This window comes from Hypanus sabinus, chromosome 6 (assembly GCF_030144855.1).
Source record: "Hypanus sabinus isolate sHypSab1 chromosome 6, sHypSab1.hap1, whole genome shotgun sequence".
In the NCBI taxonomy this organism is placed as follows: domain Eukaryota; kingdom Metazoa; phylum Chordata; class Chondrichthyes; order Myliobatiformes; family Dasyatidae; genus Hypanus; species Hypanus sabinus.
In genome coordinates, this window is record NC_082711.1 from 62767995 (window position 1) to 62781000 (window position 13006).

Consider the following 13006-nt stretch of genomic DNA (forward strand, 5'->3'; position numbering starts at 1 on the left):
TGATCCCGTGTAATACCACCACCACCCCCCCCCCCCCCCCCCGCATTCTGGACAGAGATGCAACCTGTCAGGAAGTTTGAATGTTCTCCATTGTACATCTATAGAAGTTCGCGTGTTTTAAGTGACAAACCAAATCCCCTCAAACTCCTAATGAAATATAGCAGCTGTCCTGCCGTCTTTATAGCTACATCAATATGTTGGAACCAGGTTAGCTCCTCAGAGAACTTGACTCCCAGGAATTTGAAATCGCATGCTCTCTCCACTTCTGATCTTTCTATGAAGATTGGTTTGTGGCCCCTTGACTTACCCTTCTTGAAGTCCACAATTAGCTCTTTGGTCTTACTGACGTTGAGTGCAAGGTGGTTGCTGCAACACCACTCAACTAGCTGGTGTATCTTTTTTCTGTACGCACTCTTGTCTTCATCTGAGATTCTGCCAACAGTGGTTTTATCAACAGCAAACTTATAGATGGTATTAATAGATTCCTGACTGCAGCTTGCAGCTCAATTGTCTTTCTGTCTGCTGTTACCACTGATACAGCAACTTCAACTGCTCTTTTAAATGTGAGTTGTGCTTCAGTTAGGAGCCTTTTTTGAATGCTCTCTTGAAATATTCCACAAACGAAACAATCTTTCAGTGTATCATTAAGCCCAATCACTGAACTGACAATGCTCAGACAATTTCTTCAGTCAGCCACGTACACTAAAAATGATTCCTCTTCCTTTTTATTTCACTTTTGAAGCCTAAAGTGTTCTGCAATCAAGAATGGTTCCAGTTCTAAATGTTCCTGCATTACTTTCATGATGTCAACAAAGTTCATTTTAGCTGGTTTGGTTGAAGCAGTCAAAATTCTAAGCAAGCTATATGCTCTTCCACCTATTACACTCAGAAAAACTGGCATGTTTCTCATTGGCTATTCCATTTGCTTTAAAATAGTGCTCTTTTCACTCAGAATACAAAATCCAGTATCTCTTGTGTAATCCAACTCATCTATTTTTCTGATGTAACCAGCCATTTCTGCTTGCTACCTGGAATTCACTGTTTATTGACTGTGAATAGGTCAGTTTCATGCCTTTTTAAAAAAAAACTCGACCATTTCTCTCTTGCGAAGAAAGCATGCCACACTTGTTTTAAAACATAAATATCTTGTTGTAATTCAACAGTCATCTCATTTCATTTTAAAACTTACTTGATGCCACTATTATGTTTTGTAATTCCAAAACATAAAACTAATCGCAAGCAGAAGATGGGAGCCTAAGAACGGATCTTAGTTTTGTTACAAGCAAGAGAATGTCTGCAGATGCTGGAAATCCAAGCAACACTCACAAAGTGCTGGAGGAACTCAGCAGACCAGGCAGCTGGTGTGTCTTAGTTTTGTTTTTATTTAAAACAAGGTGTGTGCATGTGACGTGATGGTGTAATGATGCATTCCATTCATGTACTTCACATATAACCCGTAACAAAATATTTAAATCAACAAAAAATGCTTAATCAAATAATATATTTACAATATTACTCAGATGTTACAGAAATATTAATCAATATCCACAATCTCTTCAGTTTCCTCTTTCAAAACACTAAGCAAAATGTCACAGAAAATGACCAGATAATCTTTGCATTGGTGTTGTTTGAGGAATTAATGTCCACAGCCTACTGTGGAAGTTCCTCACCTGTGACTAGAAGAGCTTTATGAGACAAGACAGGTGGAGCCTGATTTAAACATCTCATCTGGAAAACAATATCTTTGATGCATGACACTCCTTCTGTACATTGTTGAAGTGTCAGCCTGCTGTAAAATGCCGAAGTTCTGGATTGGGCTTGTCTGCAATCTTCTGACTTCATTAACAATGTACAACTGAACCAAATTTGTCTTTTAATTCTGGATTATCAGACTGTGGAATGTATTTCAATATCTAGCTTTTGAATTCCTTCTGGGGAAAGAAATGCAAACTACTTGGCACAGTTCATGAACTGACGTGGATTTTGGATCCTGTTTTACCTGCTGCGTGTTGACTGATCTCTGTGGTCACACCTGCCTCGTTGCTGGGAGATATTAAAATGAAGTCACTCCCTCTCCTGCGAGTGTAAAAAAAATCTTAATCCAGGAAGCAGTGTTATGTGTAATCCAAGTTCAGGAAGCAGGCCGCCGTTCATGCTGGTGCAGAAAAGAACCATTCGACGAGAAGTGAAAGTGCATGACAGTCTGTCTCAATGTTGAATGTACTGTGGTATCCTAAGATGTTAGTAGACCTATAGAGGATCTCCAGTGATCTATTCATGTAATTGGGACCAAGATAAAACTTTGAAGAATACTTGGGTTAAACAGGCTGCTTTAAATTAGCAGTGAATTTTATTGTGGTGTTGACACGCTGACTCAGCATTCACGCGTCGGATAAAGAAAATGCATGGCAATCATGTGAAGTATTTTAAAGTTGGTGAAAAGGAAGTCACCAGGTTGAAATAAGCAAATTATCATTTGTTTGTTTTTAACTGGAATTGAATGGAACTGAAGTTTTCAAAGTGGCAACTGTAATATTTGTTGGTTAATGTTACAACAGATACTAATTTGTCAACAATGGGATCAGCAGTAAAGATATAGGAGTGTTTGCAATGTAGTGAAAGCGCACATTGCAAAAATAGCATGAGAATCTTAATGAGATGGAGCCCCCTCAGCGACGTTGTGCTTCTAATACTTTAAGTACTGTTTTGGAAGAAAGTGATGAAGATGAAGTCTATGAGGTTAAGTCACAAATCCCATTGGCACTGCCTTGTTCTTCTCTAATACATTTATCAGAAACAAATTCAATAGTGGTGCGCACAGTAATCTGTCACAGTGAGAATGGAGCTAAACGCACACTAAAAGTAATTACGCAGATCTCTCTGCCTTCACCACCTTATACAGTAAGTATCAACACTGTTCTGGTTTGGTTTTGTTGAGTTGGAGTGGAGAAAAAATAAGGTTTTTAGCAAGTAGTGTGTTCTGAGTTCAGTAAAGATTAAAAGAATATTTCATAGAGGTATTTGTATAAGCATGATGAATTATTGAGAGAGTTTTAAACATTTTAAGAATTGTCTATAATTTGAAATAAATGCATGTCTGTTCTCTATTTTGTGTATTTTAAACAATTAAGACCTTCTAAGACGTTAAGACCAATTAAGACATTTGTACAAATGGAATAACTACAAAATTGAAAATTGGAATTTTGGTTTGTGTGTAATTAGCTGAATATCTCTGGTCGAAATGCTGAGAAATCCATTTAATCTATTATTACAGTAGTATTTTGGTGTTACTGTTTAATTCACAACAGATTAGGTGGTGATCATGAGTTTTATACTACCATCGAAAATTTTTATAGAAGTGTAATTTAAGAACAAAGCTGTTTAATAACAAGTTTAGAAATATTACGGTCATCCAAAGACAGACAGAGAGACATACTTTATTGATCCCGAGGGAAATTGGGTTTTGTTACAGTCGCACCAACCAAGAATAGCAAGAATATGTAGAAATATAGCAATATAAAACCATAAATAATTAAATAATAATAAGTAACTTATTCCAAGTGGAAATAAGCCCAGGACCAGCCTATTGGCTCAAGGTGTCTGACACTCCGAGGGAGGAATTGTAAAGTTTGATGGCCACAGGCCAGAATGACTTCCTACGATGATCAATGTTGCATCTCAGTGGAATGAGTCTCTGGCTGAACGTACTCCTGTGTCTAACCAGTACATTATGGAGTGGATGGGAGACATTGTCCAAGATGGCATGCAACTTGGACAGCATCCTCTTTTCAGACACCACCCTCAGAGAGTCCAGTTCCACCCCCACAACATCACTGGCCTTACGAATGAGTTTGTTGATTCTGTTGGTGTCTGTTACTGCCCCAGCACACAACAGCAAAGTCTCACAGTGAGTTCAGTAGTTCATGTGACAGTGAATCTTCACGCACTTTATTGCACAGATTTGAGATATAAGATTGATTTGGGGTTTTTTTGACGTACAAAGTGAGACTACATATCAACATCTATTTGGTGCTTCATACTTGTACTAGCTTGTTTTAAGAATGTCAAATTAGTCTCATTGATGGCTCAAATTTGATAGAATCTTCTCTTTTGTTGGATGACTTGTTAATACGTTGCCAAAATAGTGTATGTTTAGCTTCACCTTACAGTTTTAAAAAAAGCTAAACTTGCAAAAATGAATTGGGGATAAGCTGCTGTAAGCATTGCATTCATGTTAAATGCTAAGTTTAAATTGGATCAAGATATTCCACTGATAATTGTGTTAATGTTTTAAATAAAATACAAAGACTTGAATACATTAGGTTTTAAATTATCATAGATTTTCCATGAGAGAGATGGGAAGCATAAGTGCCATTTTACTCGCTAAGAGTTTATGTACTGAGATTTCGGATGAGGGAAATTACTTTATGGATGGTATATAAAATCTTACAGTGAATTTATTTTTTAATGTATAACTTTGATTAAGAACTAAGATTGTGTTTCATTCCAGTAAAAGAACCTTTCTATCAAATTCCTATTCTTGGATAAACTCCCAGCAGAATTCTTGACCCTTTTAAAAGACTTGAGAACACAAATCTCAAGGGGTCTTATGAGATTGATACATGTATGATTAAATTCCAATCTAAATATTCAGACCATTTTTGTAGAATGATTGTGATATATGAATCTTAGTCTTTTAATGCAACAAAGTATCGCCATTCGTGTTTAGTTAAAAATCATATACAGAGCATTGCATTTTCCTTTTTTGTTTTGAATGTGACTTTATGGAATCTTGTGTAACTCGTCCAAAATAATTTCCCATTAAGATCAGTTTTTATTTGGACCATTTTATTAAATCAATGTATAGAAAAGAAAGGAATATGAGAAGTTAACATTCTCATCGAAAATCTAATTAAAAGGATCACAAATGCTAGAAACACTTGGCAGATCAGGTCCCATCTGTAGAGAGAGAATCAGAATTAATGTTTTAATTTATTGACACTTCAGGTGACCGAGTGGCCTACTCCTAATGTATATTTTCATATGAAAGTAAACTATAAACAGTAGGTATACAAACCAAAAAGAAAAGAATTTCTCATGTCATTGGTTAGGATAAAGTTGCCATGTTCATTCCTGTCTAGACTCCATTTATCTCACTAAGCATGATTTAGTTTTGCTATAAAATATTATCTTCATGTTCTGTATTTCATGATGTTTTTGATACTGAAACAAAAATTAAAATAGAGCCAGGTTAATCAGGTCTCTTTGGGGGATTTTTACTATTAATGGATGCTGTCTGAAATTTTTAATAGAGCAGTCTTAAACTATAAACCTGCCTAACATCTCACTGATCCTATTTTAGAAGGAATCACTTTCCCTTAGGAAACTATTTAATTTGGAAATGAACATTTTTTTTTGTTTTCTGAAATCTTCAACCTGCTATGTAGTAGTTTTGCAAGAACTTGGAGCCAGTATGGCTTCATTCTTCCCATCCTACCTGCTTGCCTCCATCAGAAAATCAACTTCCTTCGAGTGAGCTCCAGATATTCCACCTGTGCACTCTCCTTATTCAAATAGTCTTAATTGTAGAAAGTAAGATGCATTTATTGACACAGTTTGTCAAGAGTCAGAAAGTCAACGCAAGTCGGGTTTATTGTCATTTAACTATATACGTGTATACTGTCAAACAAAGCGACGTTTCTCCGAACCAGAGTGTAAAGCGCTGCAGTAAACAAAACACACATAACATATAATAACTTAGGAAAGGAAGGATGAAATCTGCAGATGATTTCACATAAATAAACAAACTAACATGAATAAATTAAATATTGTAAGGTCCAGAGTGGATTAACCAGTGATACTTTGAATACAATATGGCAGGGAGTTCAGAAGCCTAATCGCCTGAGGAAGGAAACTGTTTCTTATCCTGACTGATCTTATGAGTCTCTTACCTGATGGTAGAAAGTCTTAAGAAGACGCTGGATGGATGGTTGGGATCCTTAATAATACTAAGGACCCTGATATGCAGCATACCTGATAAATGTCCCCGATGGATGGTAGGGAGACCTCTGCGATCTTCTCAGCCATTCTCACAGTTCTTTGAAGGGACTTCTGGTCTGATATTTGGCTGCTCCCCAGACCAGACAGAGAGCCAACTTGTCAGGGCTGCGCCATCATTGTCACAGAGATCTGGAGACTCAAACTTTGAAAGCAAGTCGATTTTCAGAAGTAAATAGTTTGACATTTTGTGCTCAAGAACCATTGTTTCATTAGAAAATAATGTCAGATTATCCAAGGTAGAATTTGTGATTTACTAATCATTATAAAACATTTTCAAAGCTTAATGAAATGGAGATTTTCATATCCAATTTACATATTATATGTATATTGGAAATGCAGAGCATTTAGTGTAATGAATTGAGGGTATAAATGTAATCTTTCTGACAGCAATATTTTCGAATGAATATGGTATCAACATGGTATTCTAAAATTAAAATTGGAGGTGGTAAGAGTTTGTAATGCCACCTTTAGTGATAAGTACCAGAGCATACCAATGTGTAGAGCACAAAAGCAAAGCCTAAACGTGTTAACTGCAAATTTCTAAATACACTTAATTTCTTAGTGAATTAAACTTGTTTTAAATTCTGTGTTACTCTATATTATATGTGAGTTGTTTAAGTTGATACAAGTAACAATATTTTTTTCATGTGATCTTCCTGTAGCTTGATCATGCCAGGATCGCTCAGACAGAACTGGTCCGAGAATCTCTCGCTCAGAAAGAGCTGATTGCTAATTTGCGTAAACACCAGGAAGAACTCCTTGAAAGACTTAATGAAGAATTGAAGGCCAGGGAGCAGCTGGCGTTGGAGCTTCATAAAGCAGAAAGTATGTTAAAGCATCTCAGTAATTTATATACCAACCATAAAATAATAATGGAAGATATATATAGATAGATTTTTGTAAGTATGACCCACCGTACACTAGTCACCAAAACTACAGTAAAACTCCAATAATCTGCAATCTGATTTGCTGAGAAATTCCAGAGGTTTGGTATCAGGTACTTGTGGCATTTGTTCTTGTAGTCCTTTTATGCTCACCTGAGCCCTAGGCCCTGCACTCCCTTTGTACACATCAGATTTACTGAAAATTTATTGTGGCATCCAAAGAGGATCAACTAAATGTTTTGGAGTATTAACAGAAGTAACCTTCAATAGTCTGCAAAATCTGCTAGTCCAGTACTAGTGAAGTCCTAAGGATGCCAGATTATCAGAATTTAATTGTGCATGTTTCTTGTCCACATTAGCAGGTTAATATTGTTAGTTGAGCCTGTTGATCCCCATTGACAAGGCTGTGCATAAGTGCCAGCTCCTTCTTTGACTTGGCTCAGATATTTCAATAGGCAAGAGCAAATGCCAAGGATACATTTCCTCAAGAAAAATGATAATAGCAAAGCCATGCTATTAGCTTTGTGTAAATCAAGATTGTTGAATGCATCAGAATGTAATTTTAAATTGAAATGATTAAAATATTATCAGTTTTAAGTGTTTAACTGAAAATGCTCTGAAGCACTGAATCCAGTTAAATAATTAACTAATACATCAAGGAACAGCAAAGTATTTAGCTGCCTTATCTTTTGCTCACAATCGTAACATTTCAATTGTAATGATAAGACTTGTGATTCATATGACATCTAAGTTAGCGCAGAATTTAGAGATGATTTCCTCAAATGAGTTGGGCTAGTAAATTCAGACTCTGCAAGCAAGGGTAAATGCTGGTTGTTCCAGATGAAACTGCTCGCAAAACATGACAAAAAACAACAGCCATACTGTTGGGATCGGTTTGAGCATTTGGAGAGCTATCTTTCAATAAAATTGGTTTATCAGCTTATTATTGTCATATAAACAGAGATGCAGTGAAAAGCTTTTGGTTTGCATGCAATGCAGATATCTTGCCATATAAAATTGTATCAAGGCAGTAAAATGATAAGTGAATGCAGAATATAGTGTTGCAGTTAAAGAAATTACAATGCAGATAAGCAACAGTTCTTATTTTAAGATAGTTCTTAAAGATTATGTAATGTATTGAGCTACATTTCTGGAGCCACTGACATTCAACCTTAATTTGTCACAGGTACAATCTTCATCCTTGTTCTCATTTGTTTCATTAGTTACCACAAATGGTTGTAGGATCCCAATTTGCTCACCCTCATCCCCACTGGAGTTTCACAGTAGTTTATAAGTAACCACATAATCTAATTATTATGGAAACAGAGAGCCACTTACATGAAATGATCTACTTACTAACATAATTGAAAACACAATGAAACGCCGGTGCTGTTTTGGCCATAGCTACAGTTTTAGAATTAACCTTGCAAGATTAAATATTGTTATAGCAGCCAGTTTAAATATAAATCAAGATTTGGCATTAATGAAATGCCTTTCACACTCTCAGGACAGATTGGTATTTAACCACTTTTGAATTGTTTATAAGCAGTTCACTTAAATAAATAAAACTGACCAGTTAACTATTGCAGCAAAAAAATGTCATAGAGTACAGAAAGCATGCCTTTGAGTCCACCATGCCTGCACTGCTTAACAATTGCTAATCTATATTATCTATACTAATATTGTTTTCCAGCACTTGGCCCATAGTTTCCTGTATATTCCTCTTCTAAATACCAAAATTTTGTGACATTACCTTCCTTCACCATCCCTCAGTCAGCATGTTCCACATTTCATCAACTCTGAATAAAAAACTTCGTTCTCTGAATTACCCTTCACCTTAGAACTCTGAACTCTGATTATAGGCATCGTTGCTAAGGGGACAAATTTCCTGGTATCTACTCTAACGTTAGTTATGCCCCTCATAATTTTTTGGACCTCAATTGGGTTTCGCTTCAGCTTTCTCTGTTCCAGGGGAAACAAACACAACTTTTCAGTCCTTCTTCATACAGTTCAGGGAACATTTTGGTGAATCTCCTCTATGCCCTTTCCAATGCAATTCATATTTCTGGTCACCAGTGCAGTTCACAGTATAACTTAATTAATATTCTAATTATCCAACTGTGCTGCTCTGGGGAATGCTTATATATACGTACACCAAATGTCCCTTAATCCCAGAGTACTTTCTATGGACACATCATTGCTTATATCTCAGCATCACCTTGCATTTTTGAGGATTAAATTCCATCTGCCATTTGCCCAAATTAGCAACACTAATATCATTATGTCGTCAAAGACTGTGCTTCTCACAATCAATAACACCACCAGTTACCTTGCATTCAGTTAATTTATTAATCATACCTTCTACACTCATATTCAAATTATCAATGTTCCTGACAAATAGTGAGGCATTCTGTGTTAGTCACAGACTTCCATTCACAAAAATAGCCCTGATTCTGATGTTGCCAGAAAATATTTACAGTTTATTGGGAGAATGGTGCTGCTTCTCTACAATTTATATCATGGAATAGCTTGCATCCAACAAGGAGGATAGGCTTAGTGTAATGGTTAATAAATGCATTGCTGACATTATTTCACTGTACTGAAGTTTTAAATCTAGATCACAAGTGCTCAAATATGTCAGAGCAAAAATTGTTGCTGTATCTCTAAGAGTATGATATACTAGTGTACTGAAACCGCAGGGGCATGTATAGTAACATAACCTGGCAGATAACTCTTACCTGTACTATATGCGCTCAAGAGTATGATAATGCACCAATTTACCAAATGTGTTTTCTACCAGTCCAAATTAGGGAGTCAGAATATTAAGTTTCTATCACTGTTCTTCCTGAACCTTAAAATTATGCATTGTTGCAGCAAGATATTTCATTTGGAGGATGAGGAGAAAACAAGCTTCAAACATTGCCTGTGGTGTAAAAACATGGTGATGGTAGGACAAGAGCTTTTTCATCTTTGACTGGTTCAATACAACTCAACTTTGCTTATGTTTGGATAAGGGTGAGTGACTGTCACTGCCACCCATCCACTACCACATGTAAAACCCTTTGAGATAAACGCAGTTTTCTCCCTTTCATGGTTGCAAGCTAATTCCTTCAACCACTTAGCTTTCTTATTCAGAGGTGTATTAGCATAATGTTTAGCTTACTGCAATTAATTACTTGATCCAGGGACAAGTTTGAAACTTAAAAAGCAGCTGGGACATTTAAAATAATGTGGAATTTAAAAAATCAAGACCATGAAAATTCAAGCTCATCGTTGAAGCCCTTAAGGGAAGAAAAGATGCAAATTCACTATAGTCAATATGATTTTGGGACTAACAGAATCTTAACTCCTACCTTGGTTCAGCATGATAAAGGGTGGACAATAAATACTGGCATTGATTAATGTGAGCAGAATTTTGATTTCAGTCTTCTCATTCCAGCCTTTAATTTTACTGTGCTTTTTTAAGTGTCTAAAAGTAGTTAAATACTGTAACCAAAAATATTACAGAAATGGATTGCTGAGAATTAAGTTACAGGATTATTTTTTTTTAATCTCTTAACCCGCATCCATTGTATTACACTTTTAAATGTTTTAATTAAGGAATTAACTTACTTGTTTAAAAGTGAATAGGAGGTAAAAGCACATGACCTGAATGTCCTAAATATAAATTCTGTTTTGTGCAATTGCAGGTGACAATTTTGTTGGATCTTATGACATAATTGAAGAGCATCAAACTATTTAGTCTTTAGCTACACTGGCATTTGCTTGCAATATATTATCAAAAAAGCTGAAGATTTTATCATTGCATGAAAAATAATTAAGAATTCTCAATGATATATGTAATTAAAAGGTGATATCAGCATTGTTAAATTATACTTTTTAAATACAAATTTAAAATAGTTTATTTGAGTATTAGCATAGAAAGGTAAAAATGTACTTGAAGGATTTTCAAAATTTGAAAATCTTGTTCTGATCTTTTGTAAGTTAAATTTTCCCATTACATTAGCAGAATAAATACTTGAGATAACATTCACTTGATTAAAAATTCACTGGTTCATGATACATGGTAAATGGTATGTGTAAATTATGCATTTCATGGGAAACTAAATACGTTCTGAAATGAAAACTGCTTTCCAATACTATCATTTGTGTGGCTGGCCACCATGGTGCTTTTGATGTTGGATTACTGTAGCATACAAATGCTTTATCTCACATGTAGGTATCGTTATCACTCTTAATAACGATGATACACAATGAAGGGTATATCAGATGTTGTTAAATCAATCTAATGGTTATTGCAGGTTAAACCAGAGCCAGAATGTAGATCAAAGGTGCCGCAAACACTTCTTGTTCAGAAATGTTTTATTCTTTCAACATTTTGCAGATATATAAAATGCAATCTACATAAAATTTGCAATTTCATCCTTAATTTTGCAATTTAAGTAAATTTGGCTTACATTTAGTTGCAGAGTATTTATATGTTCTGTTGTGCAGAAGAACAGCATGTTGTTTGGGAGATTTTTAAAAAATTAATTTTGGCATTTGTACAAGCTTTTGCCTACTTTTTGGATTTAGATATTTTGTGTGGATTAGGATTTCAATGATATTTTGCCTGTTTAACTCATTTTAAATTACACAAGTTGCTGTTTTCTCTTAATGGTAATATGAAAGTAACATCTAGCTTAAGTTGGCTAACTAATGATAGTGTAGAATAAGGTTACTAGCTTATTAAGAAACATTCTTATAACTTTTCATTTAAAGCATTGACATTTTAGTTTGTCTGATCAGTCAAAAACAATGAGTTGCAGAGTGGAGCTAATAAGATCAAGACATGAAAATATGAATCAGTCTTTATTTTAAGGAATGCATTCAGTCCTTACACGTAGAATCATAGAATCATACAGCATAGAAAAAAGGCAATTGGTCCATTGGACACCCTTTCACATGAACCCTATCTCCTAGCACTTGACCCCTAACCATCTATAGATAATCTCTAGCCACTTAAATAATGTCAATGACCCAGCTCAAAACATTCTCCTGCAATGCATTGTGGGTGCTTAGCCCCTTCTGGGTGAAGAAGGTCACTCTGAATCTCTTCACACCCCTCCGATTGCCTTAAACCTGTCCTCTTATATCTTTTACTCATCATCATTTTATGCTCCTCAATTATGTCTGCTTTTAACACCCCCCCCCTCCCACTTCAGGGAGAGCAGAACTAGTTTCTCCGGTCTCTTCTCATAGCTGACATGCTCCATCACAGGCAGTGGCCTGGCGAATCTCCTCTGAATCCTGTCCTGTACCTTGGTAATCAGAACTCCAGCAGTAGTGTGACCAATATTTTATAAAGTCATAGAGTGATAAAACAGTATAGCACAGAAACAGGCCTTTTGGCCCATCTAGTCCATGCCGAACCCATAACCTGCCTGGTCCCATCGACCTGCACCCGGACCATAGACCTCCATACCTCTACCATCCATATACCTATCCAATTTTCTCTTCAGTGCTGAATTTAAACCCGCCTCCACCACTTCCACTGGCAGCTCGTTCCACACCCGCTGAGTGAAGAAGTTCCCCTTAAACATTTCACCTTTCAGCCCCAACGCGTGACCTCTAGTTCCAGTCTCACCCAACCTCACTGGAAAAAGCCTGCTTACATTTACCCTATCTGTACACCCTATAATTTTGCATACCTCTATCATAGCTCCCCTCATTCTCTGATGCTCTAGGGAATAAAGTCCTAACCTATTCAGCCTTTCGCTATGACCCAGGTCCTCACATCCTGGCAATGTCCTTGTAGGTTTTCTCTGCACTTTCAATCCTACTGATACCTTTCCTGTAGACAGGTGACCAAAGCTGCATACAATGCTCCGAATTGAAACCTCTCCAACTTCAATGTAACATTCCAACTTCTGTACTCAAAACTGGCTTTTGGCCAGTGTGCCAAAAGCTTTCCTTACCTTTGATGCTACTTTCAAGGAATTATGAATCTGTATTCCCGAGATCCCTCTGTTCTACCACAGTCTTCAGTGCCCTACCACTCACTGTGTAAGTCCTGCTAAAGT

General features: G+C 36.2%; 1 protein-coding gene across 4 annotated transcripts in view; it reads left to right on the forward strand.

Moving 5' to 3' along the window:
* Positions 1-13006, forward strand: part of akap9 (A kinase (PRKA) anchor protein 9) — a 208072-nt gene that overhangs the window by 111958 nt on the left and 83108 nt on the right. For all 4 annotated transcript variants that reach the window (XM_059972268.1, XM_059972269.1, XM_059972271.1 and 1 more), the window contains one exon: positions 6723-6885. In XM_059972268.1, coding sequence (XP_059828251.1) covers positions 6723-6885 — 163 coding nt within the window. The remainder of the gene's footprint in view (positions 1-6722; positions 6886-13006) is intronic.